Source organism: Nilaparvata lugens, chromosome 4 (genome assembly GCF_014356525.2).
Source record: "Nilaparvata lugens isolate BPH chromosome 4, ASM1435652v1, whole genome shotgun sequence".
NCBI lineage: Eukaryota > Metazoa > Arthropoda > Insecta > Hemiptera > Delphacidae > Nilaparvata > Nilaparvata lugens.
The window spans coordinates 55,643,746-55,668,700 of NC_052507.1; the positions used below are offsets into that span (position 1 = coordinate 55,643,746).

The 24,955-nt window shown below is 34.8% G+C and overlaps 1 protein-coding gene across 2 annotated transcripts; it reads right to left on the reverse strand.

Moving 5' to 3' along the window:
* On the reverse strand, nucleotides 1–24,955 carry LOC120350865. Of its 2 annotated transcripts, XM_039425915.1 has the most exons (4): nucleotides 24,899–24,955; nucleotides 24,103–24,217; nucleotides 4,045–4,152; nucleotides 1–3,520 (listed from the first exon to the last, which is right to left on the reverse strand). In XM_039425915.1, the coding sequence occupies exon 4, from the start codon at nucleotides 3,236–3,238 to the stop codon at nucleotides 2,279–2,281; it is 960 nt and encodes a 319-aa protein (XP_039281849.1). In that variant the 5' UTR covers nucleotides 3,239–3,520; nucleotides 4,045–4,152; nucleotides 24,103–24,217; nucleotides 24,899–24,955; the 3' UTR covers nucleotides 1–2,278. The 2 variants fall into 2 exon arrangements, 1 of the variants encoding a protein (XP_039281849.1); XR_005571070.1 differs by lacking the exons at nucleotides 1–3,520; nucleotides 4,045–4,152 and adding an exon at nucleotides 20,843–21,056.

The following is a 24,955-nucleotide window of genomic DNA, read 5'->3' on the forward strand; positions in this document are numbered from 1 at the left end:
CGAAGCGAAGGGTGGGGCCCCATAAGATAAGAAGAGAACTCACGTGATCCTTCTTGGCGTAGTAGTTTCTTTAAATTAATTTATAATCGATGGCTCGTCTAAACTTCAGTCTTCAGCACATGGGGATTTTTGAAATTAATTATTTCCTTCACCAAATAAATAATGAACAATTAAAATTCAGATTTATGGAAGTGATCAATTGATAGAATAATTTACAAATATAACAAATAATATCCCCTCGAGTATAGGCTAACAATTAAAATACATGAATTGAACGAACAAGAATCTCACTAGAAAATGGTAACTTTTTAGAATAAAGGTCTTTATGGTGAAGGCATTAAAAGGGAAGTAGTGTCTTTTCAAAACTTTTGGCTGAGTTGTTCCGTCTTACTTAATTTGCATAGAAATTTTGCTATTGGTGAACTAGTATGACGTATTCATTACGTCAGAGATGCGTAAGAGAATAGTTCTTGTTTTACAATAAATAAACTTAACTTATCTGCCTTTAAGAGTAAATAAATTTTCTTCATATTTCCCCTTATATAACATACAATGTGTTACCGCTTGTGATGAGACTTTTCTAGTTGCTGATAACAAAAATAGAATATCATGTTTGAATTTCATCCCTTTTTGGTGTTATTTCTCTGACCTATGATTGGCCTGAACGGGTTACAGAGATTTTTACATCAGTCCATGCGGTTGATTCTATAATTATTATATAATATTAACATTTCATACAGAAGATTCTTATTACAAACACAAAAAAAATGAATATTACTATTCTTATCAGTGATAATGCTTGTATCATGATCTTGCTCGCTTTCATAATAATTTAACATGTTGTACATTTCCATTAATAAATTACTTCAACAATAGAAAATATATTTTTTATTGTTGAAACTCTTATCTTTTTTACAATAATCATTGGTTTTATAAGTAATTATATAATCGTTTTGAAACGTAAGGTCAGTAGTAAAGAGAATTCATTTTATCCAATTTCTTGACTGCATTCAAAACAGCTGTTCACTAATGTGATTTCCAATAATAATTTCCAATAAATAAATCTTCCAAAAATATGCCGTAGGAACAGTGCTCTTATCTCAGTCTCACCTGTTGATAAGTAATCTTTATTGCTTTCAAGTAACAGTACGTTTGATATTCTTCCTAGCCATTGACAATAATAATATCTTCTATTTCTTCAATGTCACAGTATCTACCACTGATCTTAATGCAAATTCTCATTTATCAGCTAGGTTTCGTTGTTCGTTCCAATTCAAGAATGATCATATTAACTTTATTATGTCATATTCAATTCCATTTCAAAATTTTATTTGTTCACTCAAATAATTACAATTACAATAAAATGGAAGATATTCCAATAAGAAATACTATCAGGAAATTCCCTCACACAAAAAAGTGAAATATAATAAATCGAATAACATTAGAATATTCTATGAGAATGTATGAATAACAATGTAAATCAATACTAGTACAGACTGTATTATAATCGATTTAAAAAATGTTATAGAGCGCAAAGAAATATAATATCTTTGTCCGCACTACAGCTGAGGCTAGCTACACACACACACATATTGATTTTTGTTCGTACGGTATTTTTCCATCCTTATTGAACGAGCGTTAGCGAAGCTCTCAATTTTGACTTACTAGAGCTCAAAGTTGTTCTCTGTCTGTTCTTATGTTCGATAAGAACTTTAGAGAGAATTGATCAATCAGCTTCAAATTTTGATCACGAATATTCTTCGAACCTTTTTTACATGAGTTTTTACATGACCTAGTTCGTTGGAAAACATAATTGACTTACTCACTCCATCGTCCTTTTTCTGGATATAGTGTATAGTGTACTGTAGCATTGCAATAAATAAAAAAAAAAACTTCAGCATTGATTAAATTCAACAGGAATAAAAATTAAATTATACGATTGAATGCTATTAAAATTAGGATTCAATGATTTTAGTTGCGATTTAAACCGAAATATATGCCAAGAAAGGGTAAATTTGAATTGAAAATCCATTATTGAAACCTGAATGATAGATAGTGAACAATATTATCATAAAAATTAATCATGATTCCCAATCAATCCTCAAGCAATCCCTCATTCTCCCTGCATACACTTCAGTATAACAATTCACAAGAATACATATATGAGAAACAATCTATAGAAAAAACTCTCCATTCCGAGAATGCAAAAAATAAACAAAATGATTCAGCTTTTTACATAAATTGAAAATGGTCTTATAAAAACACTTGGAACTTAGTACTAGGCACACTCGGCCATGAAAGTCTGCAGTTCATCTGTAAATACCCTTCCTTTATCCACAGGACGAATTTTCACATTCCCAGCCCAATCAACCCAAACATACTTGTAACCTCGCTCCCTTTGAAGTTTCTTTGCCTGAGACAACATCTTTCTTCGTACCAATGTTAGTGACCCGTTTATGTAAACTGGCTGTTCCTCACCTGGTAAGCCGAATACACGAGATGACAGTCTCCTCACCTGCTTCTTTCCTCTGAGCACCTGATGAGCGACATCGCGACGCACAAACTTGGCGACTATTGCTGGCGTCGGCTGCGCCGCGCTTGCCTTCAGCCGGTGACAGACGTCGAACGCTTCGGCTCCTACGTCCACTCCAACAGCCCTACACGTCGCTATCACCAAGTCGCGAACGTTTTCATATTCAGAGAATGGCACTCCACGGATCTCGAGCGTATTTTTTCGATCGTACTGCTCGAGTGCGTCCAATCTATCAGTCAAAAGTTCGACACTCTTCTTCAACTGTAGATTGTCACCCTGTAGAGCCGAATTGATTTTTTCCTGCGTCTTAATGATTTCACTTTGTTTGGTCAGTATTTCCATATTGGAAGTCAGCTTGTCCAAGCAGGACTGCAGCGATTGCTGAAGCTTTGCCTGACCTTCAGCAATCTCCTCTCTCAGTGCAAGTATAGTTTTTTTCAAAAAATCAACTGTTATTGGCGACTGTAAATCACTTACATTAACTACACGTTTTACTGGTGTATCCGAACTACTGTTTCTTGGAGCTCGAAGCTTTGATGTACAGTTCATACATACCCGCGTTGACATTAGATCGAGTTCAGCCTCACTAAGGTCCCTTCCACCACCAGTACATCTTCCATGAAATATAGAATTACACTCAGTGCATACAACTTCATCCTTAGCCGAGCGATTCACAGATAATTTACACTCCTCGCAAGCACTCATATTTAGGTATATATATGACAAATCACGAATATTCTGTGTAAAAGAGAACGAATGAGAGAAACCGGTAGGCAATGGAGAAGAGTGCACGAATAGAATCAAGGTAGGAATAACTGAACAAGAGGCAAAGCAAGAAAATAGAACTATTGCATAGCAGAGATAAGCGCGTTACGATAACAGAGCGTGAATTCGAAAGGTCTTTCCTCAACGACAGCTACTCTGATACTGGTATACTCTGATATAATTTCCATATTAACTCTCTTCCGTTAACGTCTGTCTGCCTGTCTGTAACATACACGCAATTAATAATACTACTTGTGATAGCAGTATTGCTATCACAATTTTATGTTCAAAGTGTTGAAATGGTAGTATAAGCCAAATTTAGTAGACAGAACGTCTGCTAACTTCAACTAAAAGTTACTATTATTCAATGTATAAGTACCGTACTCAATCATTTCATTTTTGTATAATTTAATAGTACCTTCAAATGTTTAGATCATTGAAACGGTTTGAGATATCGATGTGCGGGTTTCGTCATTAAATTTCCTTTGAAATTCTGTATTGGAATCTTGTATCACATGACCACCTCGCCATTTGAAAAATTAAAGTTATATTCAAAATGAAGCTGGATTCCAAATGAAGTTGGATCCATATGACGGACCCAAGATAGCGGACAAAAGTTTTGAAGCGACAGAAAGTTTTTTTTCCATTGTAATAGGATTCTAATGAAACCTACTACTGAAGTTATCATCATACTTGTAAAAGATTGTAATATTTAGCTTTTTCCATAATAATTCTCACCAACTCACCATAATATTACAAGTTGCGGATCTCAGAGATCAATACAACAGTTCATGAGCGAGCTCTTCAACCCAGGGACTCTCTAATAGTAATTGTATTTTCCTCCACCTCCTGCCCTGGAACATAATATTACCAAAGTGTCACTTTTTCGCTGTCGGGAGGAAAAACAGGAAAACTCCCTAAAGCCTGAAAGTGACTCCATTTAAATAACATGGGAAGCATCTCTATTTTAAAAACGTACATTTGAAATAGGTTAGAAGGTCTAAGCTCAGATGAGGAAGCATATAGAGTAGTCATTAAACCAACTAAATTCAATACCTCAACCAGACATTTTATCAATAGCAATTTATGTTTGTATGCTAAAATTATTACAAACTTCATATCACTAGGTATACTAAAAGAATGTATAATTCTTTTTCATTCCATGTTATTCAAAATACCAGCCAACGAATATTCCTCATTAACTAATCAAATTTGAAACGGGAACTTATCATAGCTGTAGTTGTGGCAGCCATTGTTGTTACAACTTTTGTCGACAAATAGCGCTGTCGGCGGTGAACTGTGATTACAAGCCAGCTGTTTCTGTTTACTTTTTAGATTATGTTGTAACACATTGTTTGGTCACGTACGTTTTTAAGAATTATTTTATTTGCAGTTCTTATAGAAATGTAGGTGGAGGAAAAATGTTCTGTATATCACGAGTGAAAAATGTTTTTTCTCCCTCAGGAAAATTGTTCTTCAAACTTTTCCCTCAGAGAGAAAAAACAGTACTTTTCACTCTAAATATACAAATAACTATAAACATATGATGTTTATTCTTTTTAGATTGAACAGATGATGTTTGTCAAGTTCCGTTCAATCTGATAGAATTCATAAGGACGGCCAAATATCGTACGAACAAAAATCGATATGTGTGTGCGGGGCTTAAACTCTTATTTGATCAACCGTTCAAGGCTTGTGATTTTTCGCAAATTACTTATCACTTTATTGGTTTTCGGATCACATTCTCACTAATTCAGATAGTTTTCTGCTGGTGGGTGATGCTCGTTCAATGAGTCTGCAAAGTCCGGGAAACTCCTATTAAGCCGCCTGTACTTGAATACTGCTTTTAATAGCCTGCAGCTTCAGGCTTTCATGCTAGGAATGGATGTTACATCAAATAACTAGTTATTCAACGGTTCTCTGGTTTTTAACTAGTCATTCGTTTCTTCTTATAGTTGGTCCAAAGTTTCCTCAACTAGCCCATCGTCAGTCGTTTCCTTAAAGAAATGGAGAAATGAAGTAGCTCGTAGGTGATAAACACTGTTGAAAAAATACGATTTGCAATAGAACGCCGGAAATTAAAAAAAATTGTAACAGTATTTGGTCACAGAAATTGAACGTATTATGACATTGATTTGAAAAAATATAGAAATAATGGTCGAAATCTGATTGAATTTTCATAGAGGTTGAATTTAGATTCAATTAACTTTTTTTTATTGAACAAAAGTTATGAATAACAACACAATGGTTGAATATTGACTGGAGGACCTATTTTATTAGGTTTGTATATTATCTAGTTGAAATTCTCAATGAGCAGCAGTTACGTTTCGTTGATGTTCAACCGTCAACTACTTTCCAGAACTTATTTCGATTTAGCAGTTGGCGCGCTGCATTAAGTAGGCCTGAAGTTTAAAGGATTAAATCGACTGTAGACGGGCTTAACTAGAAACTTTTCTACTCAACGGCACAAAACACAATGGAATGAAAATTTTATAAAACTCTTACTGCACAATATTAATTAATGAAAATCAATCTGCTCCAACAGTTCACTAAACTGCACTTGCTTCTTCTCCATTTACATCAATTCCTCTCTCTTCCTCTTACCCGCGTCACCTTCTCCTCTCTCCTCACATTCTCCTCTCTCCTCACATTCTCCTCTCTCACCTACTCCTCTACCTCCCAATCACCCCATCGTTTTATTCCTCTCACATTCTTCTAGGCTTGATTTCACTCATCAACTGCTTCCTACTCTCTTTCATCATGCCACCTTCTTTTCTCCATACTTCTACTTCTCTTACTCATCATCCTCCGCTTCCTCTCATCATCATCATCTGTCTCTCAATCCTTCTTCTTTCCTCCAAAGAGTCTCTCTCTTTCTCTATCATTCTCCATATTCTATTATCACTGTCATTTTTATTTATTTCCTAACAGATCTCTGTTATTTGACATATCAAGAATGCTCTTCTTTTGTGTTTATTCTACTATATCACTTATTTTTTTAATTTAAAATATTGTTTTTTTTATTTTATTTTATTGAGTATTGCTTGTTGAATGAAAATTCATTATTGTATTGAAGGGTCAAGTGTAAGAGAGGGCCGACTGTACCCTAACTTCGCCCTCCCAGGTCAAAAATAAGGACAGACATTCTATTCTATATTTTTTTATTCATTTCTCTTTCTATAAACCAGCGATCCACTCCCTCTCCAATCCTTCTCCTTCCTTTTGCCAAACCTTGGTGATACTTGATTCAAGATAGAACACAATTTTGATCACTCATTCGCCATATCCAATGCTAATAAGAAGCATATAGTAATGAAATATAGCTGTATGTAACTATGAAATAGTTACTATGTGGGTTACTAAATAGCTCTATGTAGGGTTATGAAATATAGCGCTATACAACTATAGCGTTAGCTTTAGGTAATCGTTCATCAAGATAAAATTGATTATACGAGATTATCAAAGTACTTTGTAGACGGATACAATGTTGACCATCATAGTTCAACTTTTACAATTCATCTATAAACTGAGAATTATGATTCTGGTTGATTCTATGAATAACAGCTAATTTGTTTGTTTTGTGCCAAATTTTATTTATTTTTTCGAAATTATAACTTTTCCAAGATAAAATTTTATTAGAGTGCTGGATTAACGTTGTGATTTTCTCACGGTATCGGGGAGTAGTTTTATGATGTCATTCTGCGCATTACGTAATTAAATCCTCATATTTCCTCTATTGTTTTCCAACGTTTTCCTAGAGTATTTAGAATTGTTGTAAACGCAAAATCATCATGAAAAATCAGTTGAACGTCCATTCTATTGCTGAGTCTTCTACTCTGACTGAGGGAATTTTCCTGTATTCTGTCTTTGTTAGTTGTATTCCTTTCTCGTTCTATTGAGGGAAATTATTGTCGTTCCCACCACGTCCTTTGTAATTTGGTATTTTCTAATGCATAATATTGCCAGCCCTGATACCTATTTTTGAGCCTGATTCGGTCGACTTGGAGACCTGAACAGGAGACCGCTTTTATCTTCTGTAGAGTACAGACATGTTTTCTGAGCTTAATTTTTTATTGACCTGATTCAATAATGTCTTTTCCAGACAGTTTTTTATTCTCTCTCGGAGACTAAAATTATATTATTGGGAATCATTTATCCCATCAGTTTTGAAATCGCTAATCCTTTTATTAAATTATTAATGGCATAGTTAATTTCCATTCAGAGCGGTTGACTGCTGCACTTTATTATTATTGTAGGCTATGGATTAGTGGAAGTCGAAAACCCATTTAAGGGTGAGTAATGAATATTTTATAGTATTGTCTTTATTTTGATGTATCAGGTAACAACCCCTGATTTAACAATTATTCAATTGATTTAATTAATTTTTCACTCAATTTTGTAGTCTTACATCTGAGATGTATACGATATCCTAATGTACAAGAAAGCTATACTAAATGGAGTATATTCCTATTTTTTTATTGATACAGTCATTTATATCTCTGGAATTTTGTAATTGTGAGTAAAGTTTGGAATACTCACTGGTTGTACATCAACTGTAACTCTGTAATTGTTCATCATTCTTTTAACTAGTAATTTCTTTTCATAATCCCATTCATTATAGATTTCAAATTCTACAATTAAAACCTAGAATATTCCTCTAATTCTATATTTAATGTAAATTGTATGTATTGTATTCATTAGATGATTTCTTGAGAAATCATTCATTGAATACAATATTTAGTATGTTATTTATTCTAGCATTACTAAGTAGTTGTGACTTGTGTTGCAGGTTTTTTTTTGTGTGTGTGTGTATTCTTGAATACTCATTCGAGGATCGTGCTGTAAATATGCCTTGCTGTCGAACGAGGGCTGACGAATTCGCCGACCCAGATGGCCGGTGATATCGGACATCTGACCTTGCCGTACGGGGCTGAAAGTCGATCTTCGATCTGACGCCACTAGCCCGATGCCTGGAGGCCATAACCCTTCATCCTCATCCATCACCCTTTGGACACCGGACTCGAGGACGACAGATCTTAGATAAGTACTTGATACCCCCACTACAATATCAGATGTGCCCCGTAAATTTGGTCTCTTAAAGACATATTGTATTTGGTCTCTTAAAGACATGTGCATTCGGTCTCTTAAAGACATATTGTATTTGGTCTCTTAAAGACATGTGTATTCGGTCTCTTAAAGACAGATTGCTTATTAGATTATCCATGTGAAGATGTATTTTGTAATATTCTCTATATTATTCTCATTATTACAAGAGCAGTCAGTCAACCGCATATCTATGTTTTTAATTCCAAAACCCTCGAACCACTAGAATTAGGATCACATTATTGATCAGATAAAAATCCGCAGATCTCAGGGTCTAGCACAATTTCAACAACTAAGCCTTCTCTGACAAAATCATTTGTCACCAGGAGATCGTTTCAGTTTATCTGAGAGTAGATTTACACAAAACAGTCAGTAAAAAAATGATTTCAATAGGCTCTGATAGGACTATTCATATTCGTTTGACTGCCCTGAGTGAGAAAAGTCAAATAAGACACCAAAATATTGAGAGGTAGCCACTGTCATTCAAATTCAGTTTGAAGTAAATAATAAGTCTACAATGAGTTAAGTTAGTTGTGATTATGTCACAATATCACAATATGAAAAGACTCAACCCGAATGGAAATGCACACTCTGGAAAAATATGGAGTATACATTCCGCCCTGATACTTATGATTGGCCGGAGGCGTGACTAGTTTCAGTAGGGCTTAGCACGCGACAACCAATCATATCACGAGTACAATTTAATGCTGGTCTGACTGTACTTCCACCTCTATTGGTTAGAGTTCTGAAGACTGGCACTAAAGACATCCTCTGCAAGTCTCAAATTATGAGCATTTATATTGCCCAGCTAAAACTCAGTTCACTCCAAATATAAAGACAGCATTCCCAATAAATGACATCAATGTTTCTCATCCAATCAATTCCACGAAGGGTCTCAATTATTGGGTGAATTTTTAGTCCTATTATCCAATTTCTAATTTTATTTATGGAACGGAAATTTAGTTTTCCAGTTAAGAAGATTATTGAAGAATAAGCTTGAAATGTGTCATTGAGGTTATACAAACTTGAACTTTTCCCATCACAATTATTATCATTAAATTTAATGTTCAATGGTGAAAGACATTCTATATTCATAAGACGACCGGAATCCATGCAAAATTTTACACAGCTCAAGCTTATTCATCTCGCACTGTCTTGTGTATATCGATTCAGTAACGTACGGCTACCAATTCCTCCTGACAAAAAACATTCAACTTAATAAGAAATAGATTACCGAACATTCACAATAGGTTAACAGGTCTAGAAATTCTTTCTGAATGATAAAAATCATGCTTTCAACGATATAATACTCCCATGAATCTCTGTGCATGAATAATTCTTTTTCTAAAGCTTTTTTCCATTTTATTCCTGTAGACTATGATTGGAAATACTCAATTGAAGAGGAATTCGAATGTTCATTTGAGTCACGATTTCATTTGAATTTGTTAAAAGAGTCTAGATACTCATTGGTTTGGACTTCAGAATATTAAAATCTTAGAACTTGAAATCTCAACCTTCTCCATTCTTCTCATATTTTACAAATTTCTTTTGACTCTACAATGTATTTTATTTTGTCTGCTTATATGGAAGTTGATTTCAGTTTCAGAAATAGTATAATGAAAATTCTGTGATGGGGGAGATAAGGAAGAGTATCCTGTATTTAAAACGAAACTAGTAGCAGGTATTCAAAGAGAAGCAAGCCTGGAAGACAGGGAGAGAAAATGAGAGATAAACTCTTAGCAAGAGCGGAAGGTACTTTAATAGTCCCGAAAATGATAATTCAAAAGCCGGGCAGCTACAAGAAAATTCTTGGCGTAACGAGCAAGCAGCAACTCTCAACTCCGCCGAAATTCGAATAAAGCGCTAAGTCCTGCCGTTGGCGGGGCTTATGCTAAGCCGCTACAACTTCATGCTTGAAAGCAACAAAACAAAGTTGCTCAGTTTGACGGCCAATGCCTGCAATTATCTCAACCGCAAAATTACTTGACGCTGCAAATTTTTGAACCAGTCATTAGTTGCAGCATGCGGAAACTATAGTCAGATTCACGTATTACTTTCAGCATTCCCCGTAATTGACATAGATGCTTCCCTTACTACCAATGATGACAGATAAGAGAGTTTAGTTGGACAGTTGAGTATCTCACTATATAGAAGTGTTGAGTTGGAGTATTTGAGCTTTAAAAGGTCAGGTATCGTACATCTACGGAATAACCTATGAATTAGCTGAAGTCTACTCAAGGTGAAATTTTAGTTTTGTATCAGGAAAGCTCAAGGAAGTTTTTTTATCGTGTCTGCTTCAGTGCTCATTAACAAACCATAAGTGATACCGGGTTGAAATGTATTGGTGATGTATTGATCACCGGATTTGGTGTGTATTCAATTGAGTTCGATAGAATATTCGTTGATTGACTAAAAACTCCATAGGATTTGATTCGAGGAACTCATTTTTCAAGAATCTACTTTGATGATATCCACTTCAAACTCTCAGCATTGATTGAAAGGAAAGCATAAATGTTATTAAAAAAACGATGCTGACAGTTAAAAGTGAATCTCACAATACAATTTTGAGCAGAAATGTTAGTGAACTGAAAATCATCATAGCGAATCATTACCATATAAGCTTGGAGCTAATGTGGATTGACAGAGATAAAAGTCTGTCATGGGATGATGGATTTGTATCCTCGCATTATTGTCCAAATAATGGAGAATATTGCAATAGGGAAAACTCTAAATGTTCAATACATATAGCCATCACTTTTACAATGGACATACGTATTCAAATAACAATAAGAATGATTACACCGATCCATTCAAGAAGCCTTCTCCAAAATATCTATAATATCTACTAGATTCCTGTTTCTCAATAAGTATGAGTACGAAGAAAATCGAATCATGGATATGGTTCCATTTGTGGATGGAATAATATTTGAATTTCAAACTCAATTATTTTAACTCAGACTATCCATTCACACCAACCTACCTATAATACATATTATATACTATTATTCATGGTACATATATTTAATAAACTATTATTATTAAACAAAACTTCAAATTAAATGCTGTTATTCACCCCGAAGACTTATGCTACTGAAAATATTGACAACAGGGTAAACAGCTAGATGGAAATCCGATGAGCGCTACTATTCAAAAATTTTGTCAGCCCGGGAATCGAACTCAGTACCTTCTAATTGCTTTCCTGGAGAGTATTCCTGACCGGTTTGATGGAAGAACTTCAGCTTCACCTATGAATAGTCCAATGGATCATTCTTCAGCAGAATCATTCTGATAGATCATAGATAAAATTATCTAATAGATGATTTCAGGATTCTATGAGTTTCAATTTCCATAACTCATATTAATAAAGACCTACCTCATTTTGATTACTTCATGTTGTCATAGAATAGAATGATTAGCATGTCCGAAACATGTTGTGATAAAATAATTCAAAAAGGGTACTGAGATTTGTATTTCTAATAAATTATACTAGATTAGAATTTTTTATTAATCCAAGTAACAATATAATCATATGCTGTCTTATCCATTCATCCACGATAAATGTCAATATAGTTGACGATTATTCAAATAGCTCATATAGATTAAGAGAGATTTAGACAGCCTAATAGCCAATTTGAACTGCTTCAGCTAAACTGTTCTGAGATACAGGATACGATGATAAGGGTCGGCAAAGCTACTTGTATTATAGGATAGACTGCCCTAACCAAATCTGTGAGGCATCAGTGGAATGAAAATCGAGTCAGAGCTTGCTACAAGTCAGACTATCAGCATTGGTTGAATAAGAAGCGATAATAATATTATACTATGCCGACAGTTTAGAATGAATCTCACTGTAACCTGCAAAGTTCAGGATAGGTTGAATGGAGAACATCGATATCATCCTTCAAGGGATACTGACAGTATCAAGGGAATCTCACTATGGCCTGTTGTAAATTTAGCAGAATAGTGGTGGTTAAGCCAGCCGGCTCCGCATTTAATTGTACGAAAATGTTATCCGAGATATTCAAATAGTCCTGGTTGCGCGATTCATTCCAAACTGTCAGAATCGCTTGAATGGGGAGGATTGGAGCTATTTGTGTGGAATTCTGATGGCTTGAAGTGAATCTTACAATAGAAACTATTGTATCTTGATCCTAACCTCCTTCTCCAAAATACTCTCCGACTTCCCACAGCCTCGGAAGCAGTGTATAGAATAACAGTTTAAGAATTCTGGTATAGAATCACCACATATAAACGCTTGTTAATCTGTTTTTCCCACATCAAGAATAACCAAATTGAAAAATTCATAGTTGAACAACACGAGCAGCTTTATAGCAGATTCATAGTATATCTTCGATGCTCCAATAATCACTAGCTTCTGAAGAATATTGCTCTGAGATATTGATATTTTTTGGTTAGTTCAAGAGCGATTTGAGAAGACATGTCGACGAGACTCTTTTATTTTGTTGTATTTTTTCACTACTTTTTGAAAGTATCAAAGCAATTTTTTTGGCATTACGAAGATTCTAGATTATATTTTTAATTTGTAATAGTACTTTCTCAATTGTCGGAGCACATTGCTGATAATAATTATTATTTATATATTCATCAATTTATCTTATATTTATTTCTTTTTATATGAGTCTCATTGACGTTGGATCCCTTTAATAAGCGTATTACTTCTTGTCAATGAATTTAATCATATTGTGATGCTTTCATCTTTTCTATTCCATTCCCTGTTCTTTCTTCACTCATATAAGTTTCCTTACATATTTCTTCATCTGTTTTAATCTTAGTGCTTGTGATGTGAATGATGTAACTAGTATGGACCTATTGTTGGTACATGTGAACAATTTTCTTCGGAGCCCATTTCTATTATTCATTTTAAGTTCATTTGGATCTATAAATTATGGAAGAATGTAAATATTTAATTGACATTAGCGAGATAAACTCGTGCTTTGTGACTGATGCCGATAATCTATTGATAATTCACCAAAATATTCGCAGCCTTGATAAAAATTTTGATGCATTTATTGCTCATATTGTTGGAAATTGAAACCTGACCTAATAATATTGACTGAGACGTGGTTTCAGCCACTTGATGACACGTTTCCGTTTAATATTGATGGCTACATTGGCTATTTTGCGGGGTGATACGGTGGATCATTGCATTCTTTTACGCAGAATTGCATGAATCTGGTATCCGGGGGGTGTCTTTAGATGTATCGAGTCATACCTGTATAGCCTAATCGTAGACAATATGCCTCCATTGGAGATTTGGCTTTGATCACTTGTGGTGTACCTGAGGGATCGGTATTGGGTCCGATCCTTTTCCTGATTTACTTAAATGATCTCTTTTCCCATAACTTTCAAGGCTATTTAACTTCTTTTGCAGATGATACTGCGTTAGCATATTCTTCTGACAGTGAGATAAAATTGCAAAAAATGATGCAGCTGAATCTTAATGTCTTGTGTTGTTGGTTCCAATATAATAAATTAGCACTAAGTGCATCTAAAACTAAATATATAAATTTCCCCTTTCAGTTTTCCAGTTTCTCTAAAATATCATAAAGTTGGTAGTAATAGTGTGTCATGTAGCTGTGACTAGATAAATCAATCTGATACAATAAAATACTTGGGTTTGATTCTTGATTATAGATTAACTCGGGACTCCCACATAAAGAAAATAAAGATGTATTGATGAGATTCTTGATAAGACGATTTTATCACTTGAAGCAGTTTTTCCCTAAACATTTTCTACGGATTATGTACTATGCATTTTTTCATTCTAAGCTTGTATACGGAATTTCCTGTTGGGCATCCACTTTTGTTTCTCATTATAAAAAGCTTGTAGTGCTACAGGAGTCTTCAATAAGGATTATACAGGGAGTTAATAGCTTAATAGGAGGCCACATACATTTCCAATTTTCAAAGCACTGAATATTTTACCACTGAGACAAACTTATGTTCTGAAGGTTCTGTCTTTATTTTACCAATTAAGGAATTAAGTGGTAACAGATCTGTTTCAGTATATAACAATGATGTTGAAATTTCTGTTGTAACACGGCAAACTACTCAACTGATTGTTAGGCTAGTATTTATTTATTTACTTCATATCACTTGAAAATGGCATAAATGTCCGAAACATGTTGTGATAAAATATTTCAAAAAAAGGGTACTAAGATTTTTATTTTCTTTATATTTATATTACAAGTAGCCCTATACAGGAAAGAGACCAATAAGATGGCATACCAACCAAACCGTCCATAAATGGAAATATACACAATTAAAAATAAGAAAGGTAAGAGAAGATATTTTATTTAACAAAACTTGTTTGAGAAATAGTATTATTCCTAGTTATGTACATATTTTCACAAAGTCTAAATCAAGAGCTGCTACAAAAACCATGAAAACTGCACAACAAATTTGGATTAAAGAGGAGATAAATTATTTATATTCAAAATTGAAAAGATTAAACAAAAAGAATCAGATAATAAAAGAGCAGATAGAGAATCATTTCCATGCCGAATCAATAGAAGAATTCAAAATCTATATTGAAACGTGGATTAAGCCTATCATTGAAAAGAAAAAACTCACACAAACAAAGAAAATTAGCTTGCTGATCCAAAAACAAAAGAAAAATACTGATAATAACTACTACAATGAAATTGAAGAGTATAAATCATATGATAAAGTGAAGAACCTTACAAATATTGGCTTCACTGGAAAAGAGAATAATTTATTTCAAAAGCATTAAAATATAATATAAATTTAGATAACAAAGTGTATGTCATGAAAGAACAACTGATGGAAGTGGAAACGTCTATAAGAAAGAAAGAGAGAGAGAGGATCAAAACGTTTTGAGAACAAATTTCATAAATGCAATTGAAAAAGGAAATAATATGAGTAAAAATAAAATTTTTGAAAGATCCAAGGAAGATATGGAACTGGTGGAATCCATTTCGAACAAATTGAAGAATGAGGATGCCATTATCACAAAAGCAGACAAAGGAATTACTACAGCTATCATAAAACAAACAGATTATAATGATAAAGTAGAGAAATTCATTGGAGATAACAAATTTGAAAATTTAACAAAAGATCCACTTCTTGAATATAGTAAAAATATAAATAATATCATATCTAAATGTAAATCAATCTCCAGAGCAGAACAATTTAAAATGAAGATGATAAACCCTTTATCTCCAATGTTTAGAGGCCAACCAAAAATACATAAGGTTTGGAATACCAATAAGGCCAGTAGTAAATTATCGTAATGCTCCTGCATATGAAGTTTGCAAATATTTAAATTCAATATCACCTTCTATAAAATTTACGATGGAAGCTCAAGAACATGAAATAATTTTTCTTGATTTAACAATTAGTATGAAATATAACAAACATTATTTTAGAATTTATAGAAAACCACACATACAGATTGTATAATTCCTAGAGATTTAAATCATCCTTGGCAACAAAAAATTTCAACTTTCAATTCAATGATATACAGGCTAATAAAATATTCCCATGTCAAAAGATAATATTACAGAAAAGAGAAGAAAATAATTGTAATAGGAATGAGAGTAAACACGACATAAGTATTTAATACCTTAAGAAAGGTTTTTAATAACTTGAGCTATACAGGTTTCGAATTGGAATGAGTTTGTTTGGAGACTTAGTAACAGTAATAACAAATTCAAAACATATGTTGTTATACTGCATTCTTCCCCCCAAAGAGTTAATGAATGTAGTCATTCAAATAATTAGGAAGTCTTCTATTTCTAAAACTTCTTCTTGGATATGTATTTTGGCTTTCTCGTCCAGTAGTCTGTTGTCTAGGTTGTAAGCTCTCGGCAGTAGTACTAGTTTCGTTTTCTTGGGTTTGGGTTGCTTGAGGATTATGGAAGTATTCAAGTTCAGGTTCAAGTTCGGAAGTTGGTAATTGAGAATTTCCATCATTTTCAGAATCGGTTTGTTCTTCGTGATCTCTGTTTTCGTACTCTCCAACTGGAGCAAGATGACGTGTTGATACTGTGGTTTCTCTTCCATCAGGTAGCTTTACATGTGCATACTCAGCATTTCCATGTAGAAGTTCGACCTCTTCAACAAGTGGCTCATATTTAGATGTTCGATTGAATTTTTTTAAATAGACAGGGCCGGAATTGAGAAGCCAAGAAGGAGCTAAAACACCATTGTTTCCAGATCTACGTGGGTGTAAGAACATACGCTCATGAGGAGTTTGATTTGTGGCTGTGCAAAGTAATGTTCTTGTTGAGCTAAGAGCATCTTCTAAAACTGACTCTTATCGATTTATTTCTAAATTAAGTGATTTTAATGCTAGCTCAATCGTTTTCCATAGAATACCATTATATCTTTCAACCTGTCCATTACCTGCTGGGTTGTAAGCAGTGGTTCTGCTAGAGCTAGTTGCAATTCCATGCAAGTTTAGGTAATTTTTCAAGTCTTGACTCATAAATGATGTTCCTCTGTCTGAATGTATGTAACTAGGAACCCCGAACGTAGAAAACAGGGTTTTCAGTTTTGATTTGACTGTAGATGATGACATGTCTGGACATGGGAAAGCAAAAGGGAACCGTGAAAACTCATCTACTATTACCAATAAATAACGATTTCGACTTGATGAAGACTGAGGGCCTTTGAAATCGATATTTAGCCGTTCAAATGCAGAAGTGGCTTTAATCAGAGTACCTTTGTGTTTGAAGAATTTGGGCTTGACAGCAGCACACACTTTGCAGGAGTTTGTTATGCGTCTGATTTCATCAATTGAGTAGGGTAAGTTTTTACTCCGAACCCAGTGGTACAACCGTGTTATGCCAGGGTGGCATAGAGACTCATGTAAATCAACTAATAGATTTTCCTGATTTTGGATTGAAAAACATACTCTAGACAGAGCATCAGCAGCCATATTATCTTTGCCAGGTCTATATACAATATCATAATGAAAACAAGACAGTTCCAGTTTCCACCTCATTATCTTTTCATTTTTCACTTTACCATGACGGTTGTTATCAAACATAAAAGCTACCGACCTCTGATCAGTAATTAGCTTGAAATTTTTGGCAACCAAGTAGTGACGCCATTTTCGCAGTGCTTCTACAATGGCTTGTGCTTCTTTCTCAACACTTGGATGTCTTTGTTCTGCTGGTGAAAGTATCCTTGAGAAGAATGCAACTGGACGGTTTGATTGAGTCAAAGTAGCAGCAATGGTGCTCTCAGATGCATCAGTTTCCACAATGAATTTTGCTTCAGGGTCAATGCAGCTTACTACGGATCCCATTATCTCACTTTTTATAGTTTCAAACGATTGTAACACTGCTTTGGACAAGGGAAATGCAGTACGGGCAAGAGGAATCACGGGCAAGAGTAGTATTAGTGATGCATAATGTGAAAACATACCAAGGGTCCTCCTCAGCGATGCAGTGTCTCTAGGCGGAGGTAAATTTTCAGTGGTTCCAATCGGCTGGGGTCAGGCTTGATAGTTTGTTAGATATATGATAGCTCAACAAGTTGATTGATTTCAGTGAAAATGAAGACTTCTCATTATTGATAGTTAGGTTGTATTTGTTAGCAGCATTGATAAACTTTTTCAAGTTTATATCGTGTTGCTCCTGTGTTTTGCCACAGATTGTAACATCATCAAGGTAAGCATAAGTGTCTTGTAGCTGTTCAGACCGTATAACTTGGTCAATCACACGTTGGAACACTGCCACTCCATTAGTGACCCCAAACGGAATGCGTTTAACTGGTAGAGTTGACCACATGCCTCAAATGCTGTGTAGTGCTTTTCTTCTTTCCTTATCGTAATTTGGTGGTATGCACTTTTCAAGTCGATAGTACTGAAAAACTCATAATTTGCAACTTTCTTTACAATATCATCGATTCTTGGTAGTGGGTAAGCATCCAGTAATGTAAAACGATTTATAGTTTTGGAGTAATCAATGACCATTCTTTTTCTATGATTTTCATTTGTAACCACTAACGCTTGAGCTCTCCATGGAGAAATGCTGGGCTCTATAACATCGTATTTAAGCATTTTACTTACTTCATTTTCAATAAACTTCAAATCATCCATACTGTGTCGATGATATTTGATTGCAAAATTGGTTTACATTCCGGTTTTTAATTAGAAAACAATGACACCAGTTCTACAGTTGAGGCTGCCACGCTGCATACGGTTAACTGCGGCTTTTTTCCACCAAGAACTACTTTAATACTTTCATGGTCTTTCAAAATATCATGTCCAACAATTATATCCGCACAAAGCTCTGGTAAGACCGAAAGATTTGCTTGTTTGTAACAGTGATCAAGAATAACAAGATCACTAAGCATTCTCCTGTTATATTGGATGTGATTGATGTAGTCGCCATTGATACAGTACCCCTGCCTGGTCTTATATAGGAAGACCTAGGTTAAGAGCAGTAGAATTGTTTATAAAACTCAGAGAACTCTCTGTATCTATCAAAGCAGAGACAGATTTTCCATTAACTGGGGCTTGTACTGTACTCTCTGTCAATCCTCCGGGCGAAGCTGCTAGGTCAATAGAGATCATAATATCTTTCGATTTTTTTGATTGTTTGGTTTGTAATTTACTCGACCTGCAGACCTTAGCAAAGTGCCCCTGTTTTCCACAATTATGACAAATTGAATTTTTAGCTGGGCAGCTGACCCGAGGATGTCTCAGATTACCACAAAAATAGCATTTTTCATTAGCAGCAGCTAATAAACAGTTTTCTGATTGCTTGCTTAGTATTTTGGGAAGAAGTTGCATTCAATTGGGATGAAGATTGGAAAGCTAATGATTGTGCATATTATGCAAGTTCCAGGGATCTGGCTTGACTATATGCCTCTTCTAGTGTTAATGCAACATTCTCTAGTAAACGCTGGCGAATTGTAGGAGACTTCATTCCAGCAATAAATGAGTCACGAATATAATCATCCCTATTTCTCTCAGCTGTCACAGCTTTAAACTCACAATCCTTACTTAATAGTTTTAAGGCATGAAGATATTGATCAATAGTCTCATCAGGATGTTGTTGACGTGCAGATAGTTTATGTCTTGAAAATATTCAATTTACAGGTTTTACATAGATTCTCCTTGAAGTAGATATAGCATCATTATACGTACCACTTTCGCTTATGTACTCATAAATATCTGGAGTGATGAAGTTGATAAGTGTTTTGAGCTTTTCAGAGTCTGATGATTGTGGTGCGATACTGGTAATTAAGTTCTGAAAAGTTTTGTGCCAATGTGTCCATTCCTTGCTTGCAGTTGATAAGTTTGAATCCACACTAAACTTGTCTGGCTTCAGTATCGTATTCATTTTACAATATCAAGTTATTAAAATTGTAATAGGAATGAGAGTGAACACGACATAAGTATTTAATACCTTAAGAAAGGTTTTTGATAACTTGAACTATACAGGTTTCAAATTGGAATGAGTTTGTTTGGAGACTTAGTAACAGTAATAACAAATTAAAAACATATGTTGTTATACTATAATAATAAAATATATGGCAATAACAAATGGATATAATACCAAAACTATTGATAGAATGATTTACAAACAAAAAGGAAAATTAATACAGAATAGAACTCAAAATAATCAAAGAAATGTAGGGAATAAAGAACATATTAGCTAAAGTGCACGTACAGTGCCAACATACCTGTCATAAAATTTTTGGTTGGGATCGATTTAGTATGTTATTTTGAGCACAAAATTACAAAAATCAAACGGCGGTCACTATTGTTTTCAAAATAAACTAAGTTCAAAGTAACACAAATTTACATGTTAACCTATAAATAGCAACCATCCCTAGTGGAAGTGATCAATAGAGATCAATAAAAAAATGTATTGATATCAATATGTATTTTGGCCAATACACATCAATAGGTATCCATGGATATCAATACATAACCAGCTGTATTGATATCAATACACATCAATACATTTCCATGGATATGTATTGATGTGTATTGGCCCAAATACCTATTGATATCAATACAAATCAATAGATATCCATGGATATCAATACATAACCAGCTGTATTGATATCAATACACATCAATACATTTCCATGGATATGTATTGGCCCAAATACCTAATGATATAAATACACATCAATAGGTAGCCATGGATATCAATACATGACCAGCTGTATTGATATGAATACAGATCAATAGCCATCTATAAGCAGCCTGTCTCCTTTATAGAAAAAATCCTCTTTTAAATCTGGGAGAGCAGCTTAGGATGAAGATAACATTTGCAAGGATTATAATATTTTAACCCAACTGCAACTGGCATCAGACAAGAGAGTATACCTGTTTAATTATCTATAATTAATATAAGTGAATTGGATTCAGTGAATAGATGTCTATTGACATATTGATGAAAAATTAAGGGATGTAAATAGTTAAGACATAAATAATGTGAGAAGTTTGTTTATTAAAATAACTCATATGCATGTCATTTATCTATTAAGAAAGGTCCTTATTGTTGTGCTCCAGAATACTTTGATCTCTTCCTGTTCAAAGTAGCAATTTTTTGAGCTACATACTGGTTCATGTTACTGCACCTCAATTCAATCTCAATTTTTGTAGCATTCAGATTTTTCTCCAGGATCCGGTGTTTGAACATTTCTAGAACAAATAACAGTTCAAAGTATACAATCTTTACAGATTAGAAAATAAGGATTTTATTTCCTGAATTAATCTGCTAGCAAATTTATTTAATAACCTAAAAATGTATTTAAATATGCATGACTCTCCCTCTTCTGGAAGGAAAGTCCAAGATAACACAAGACCGTTTTTTTCACGTGAAAATTATGTCCTCACAGTTTTACATCATAATGTCATATTCTGGTGGAAAAGTCGAGAAAATCACATTTTTTCACATGAAAAAAAGTGTAAATGTTCCAACTTTTCAAGTGAAAAGTACGTGAAACTGAAACTTGAAAATAACGTTTTTTTGTTTCTACATTTTCACGTTATACTGTATCACGAACACCCTGAGTAGCTTCAGAGGTGGGTGATTGATACCCAGGTGTTGCTCCTGGATGACTTCGCTCAGTCGTAATGTGGCTGGGGAAAGGAGGCAAGTCGAAGTTCCTCTTCCTTCTTCTTTGTGCCTCAGCTGGCGTGAACAGCACCTCCTGGTGCTTCTGATGGCGTGAAGGTCGCTCTCTTCTCTGATGACACCACTTTGATGTAATTTAGTATTGACCTTACGGCCTCGGTTCCGCTCCAGTGAAGTAGGAAGAGGAAGGACAGACAGGATAGGGACGGCAGACAACGGTCCGCTGTGCCCTGGGGAGAAGGAAGAATAGGGACGGCAGACAACGGTCCGCTGTGCCCTGGGGAGAAGGAAGAATAGGGACGGCAGACAACGGTCCGCTGTGCCCTGAGGGGATGGAAAGAATAGGGACGGCAGACAACGGTCCGCTGTGCCCTGGGGAGATGGAAAGATAGGGACGGCAGACAACGGTCCGCTGTGCCCTGGGGAAATGGGAGGACAGGGACGGCAGACAACGGTCCGCTGTGCCCCAGGGAGATGGGAGGACAGGGACGGCAGACAACGGTCCACTGTGCCCTAGGGAGATGGGAGGACAGAGACGGCAGACAACGGTCCGCTGTGCCCTAAGGAGATGGAAGAATAGGGACGGCAGACAACGGTCCACTGTGCCCTGGGGAGAAGGAAGAATAGGGACGGCAGACAACGGTCCGCTGTGCCCTAGGGAGATGGGAGGACAGGGACGGCAGACAACGGTCCGCTGTGCCCCAGGGAGAAGGAAGAATAGGGACGGCAGACAACGGTCCGCTGTGCCCTGGGGAGAAGGAGGACAGGGACGGCAGACAACGGTCCGCTGTGCCCTGGGGGAATGGAAGGTCAGGGACGTACGGCAGCCAACGGGCCGCTGTACAAGGAGCAGGAAGGTTGTGAGCGGAATGCTGTGATCTGGAGCTCGTCCAGCGTTTAAATACTCCCCCAAAGTGGAGGGGATGGAGTTGTGCCGCCGCCAGAGGCGGTGGAAATCGTCTCGATGCGCGGAAGATGGTGCGCCATCGGTACCTTCCTTATCTCCGCGGTCGGCTAGCTTTGCTGATAGCTGAGCGTCTTTCAATAATATTATTAACTATTTTCTCGTCACAATTTTACTTTGTGACAACTGAACTCTCAGAAAAGAACATGAATAAAACGGTTTTTTCTACATTTTTTGTCTAACATTTGGTTATTTCTTTCGCATGAAAATTTCCAAAAATTCACATGAAAATAACGTTTTTAAAATACATTTTTACAATATTTTATCGTGAAAAGATGGAGAAGTGAATTATTCTGAATAAATAACCTTTCCAAATCTTTATTTTTACATTAAAAAACTATAAATCTTATAAAACTTTTGAATAACCACAATATAATGTGAAGTAAATTCTCTACCCCAACTTTACAATAATTTTACACAAAACTGAATAAAAATTAAACTCAACTATAAAGTCCTATTCAGACAAATGGATTTTCACTAGTAAGTAGTGATATATGCAATCTAACAGCTGGACACTATAATTACAAAAAGAAAGCTCATTTTCATTTGTAATCATTGAACAGCTGACAAATTTCAAAAATGTTTCATGTAAGCTTCTTTTTTCAGCTGTTGGACTTTGTATCAGCCATTTGCTTGTATTAGCTTTGCATCACCAATGGGAAAAAAACATAAATGTCTGGATGGCCAATAGGGAGATTTTTGCTTTAATAAAATGGCGAAACAACAATAACTCATATTAAAATTGAATTTATTTTCAAAACATCACAGTCTTCAACCCTTCAATAAGTTGGAGACTGTTGTAGATATAATACTGTAACTTTCAGGATAAGTTATTGGTCGAATACCCCACCTTTTGACATACAACTGAATTTCAACTCCTCATAAGGGGGTGACTTGGGGGTTGTAAATCAAAGATTTTGAATGTAAATACCCATTGTGTATTATCTCAAAAGCCTTCTCAAAACGAGAAAGATGAAATCAATAAAAATCTTCTATGATACTTTTATCCAAAATGGCGGCTGATTGAAGTTTTGGTTTTTAAAGGAAATAATTGATAAAATTCAATCAGCCGCCATTTTGGATAAAAGTATCATAGATTTTTATTGATGTCATCTTTCTAGTTTTAAAAAGGCCTTTATAATGATGTATCACACAATGGGTGTTTACATTAAAAATATTTGAGTTATAACCCCTCATTTCTTTACAAACTGTAACTTCAATCAGCCATCGTTTTGGATTCAAGTTTCATAGTACATTTTAATTGATGTTATGTTTCTTGTTTTAAAAAGCCCTTTAAAATAATGTACCACACAATAGGCGTTTACATTGAAAATATTCCAGTTAAAACTCTTTGAGTCACCATATTATACATTCTGAACCTAGTCAACCCCTTATGAAGGGGTTGAAATTCAGTTGTACCATACGTCAAGAGTTAGAGTATTTGACCAGTAACATATCCTGAAAGCTACAGTATTATATCTTCAACAGTCTCTAATTTATTGAAAGGTTCCCTTACATATGACTCACCCGGTATGATTACTAACTTATAATGATTAGCACAAGCCTAGAGCTCATGTGGACATCACCCATAGAAAAAAATTGTTTGACTTTATATTCTGTTTTAAATTAATCAAAATGAGACTTACTTAGATTCTCTTTGCTGGTAAACCGAGTTTTTGGAGACTTCAGCCAGTATTTGATTACTGTACAGCTTCTATATGTCTTTTTCTTTTGTGTTGGAAAATTTCATCACCACAGCTCCTATTAGAGATGAAATAAAAGTTTACTTATAATTAGACATATTTCAAATAATATTTTTTGACTAGAAAATTGGAAAAACACACATGTTGCAAACACACAGTCTCACTCTTTCTTATTATATAAAATATATATTGCTAAAATGAGAGGAATACACCGATAGTTTTTTCAAATTGGAATAAGATATAAAGCTGTTAATATAAATAAGTGAATCAATTGCTTGCTGGAAAAAGTTTAAATAAAGCCTGCCGGTCCAGAAAACAACTAAATAAATTTTAATCTATCAATCCACAGTCATATATTATTGATATTAAGTTCATTATAATAACATGAGTGTAGATTTGTTTGTGGTGACCTCAATTACTTAGGCTAGGCTAAATAAAAAGTTTTGTTACACATTTAAATTTATATGTACCAGCATATAACCCTGGGATGTGTCTGCCTAGAATAATAATCATCTCATTTCCAGCAATGATAAATTCAAGAGGCTTTTCTCTTATTATTATTATTAAGTTATGCCTTAAATAATACAGTATTCAGTGTTGTGTTATAAGGTTATGTTATGCGTGGCCTGTAATAGTCTTTCGAGAAGATTATCATTTAAATATATAAGTATTTAGACCTATAATAAATTTATTCTTTCATTATACGGTACATCAATAAGAACAAAATCACTCGAATTACCTATATTTCCTGGATAAAATCACAAAAATTACAGACTATGAAACTCATTCGAAAAAC

Coding starts and splice junctions, on each gene's coding strand:
- LOC120350865 (XM_039425915.1), bottom strand. CDS start 3,238: ATGAGTGCTTGCGAGGAGTGTAAATTATCTGTGAATCGCTCGGCTAAG.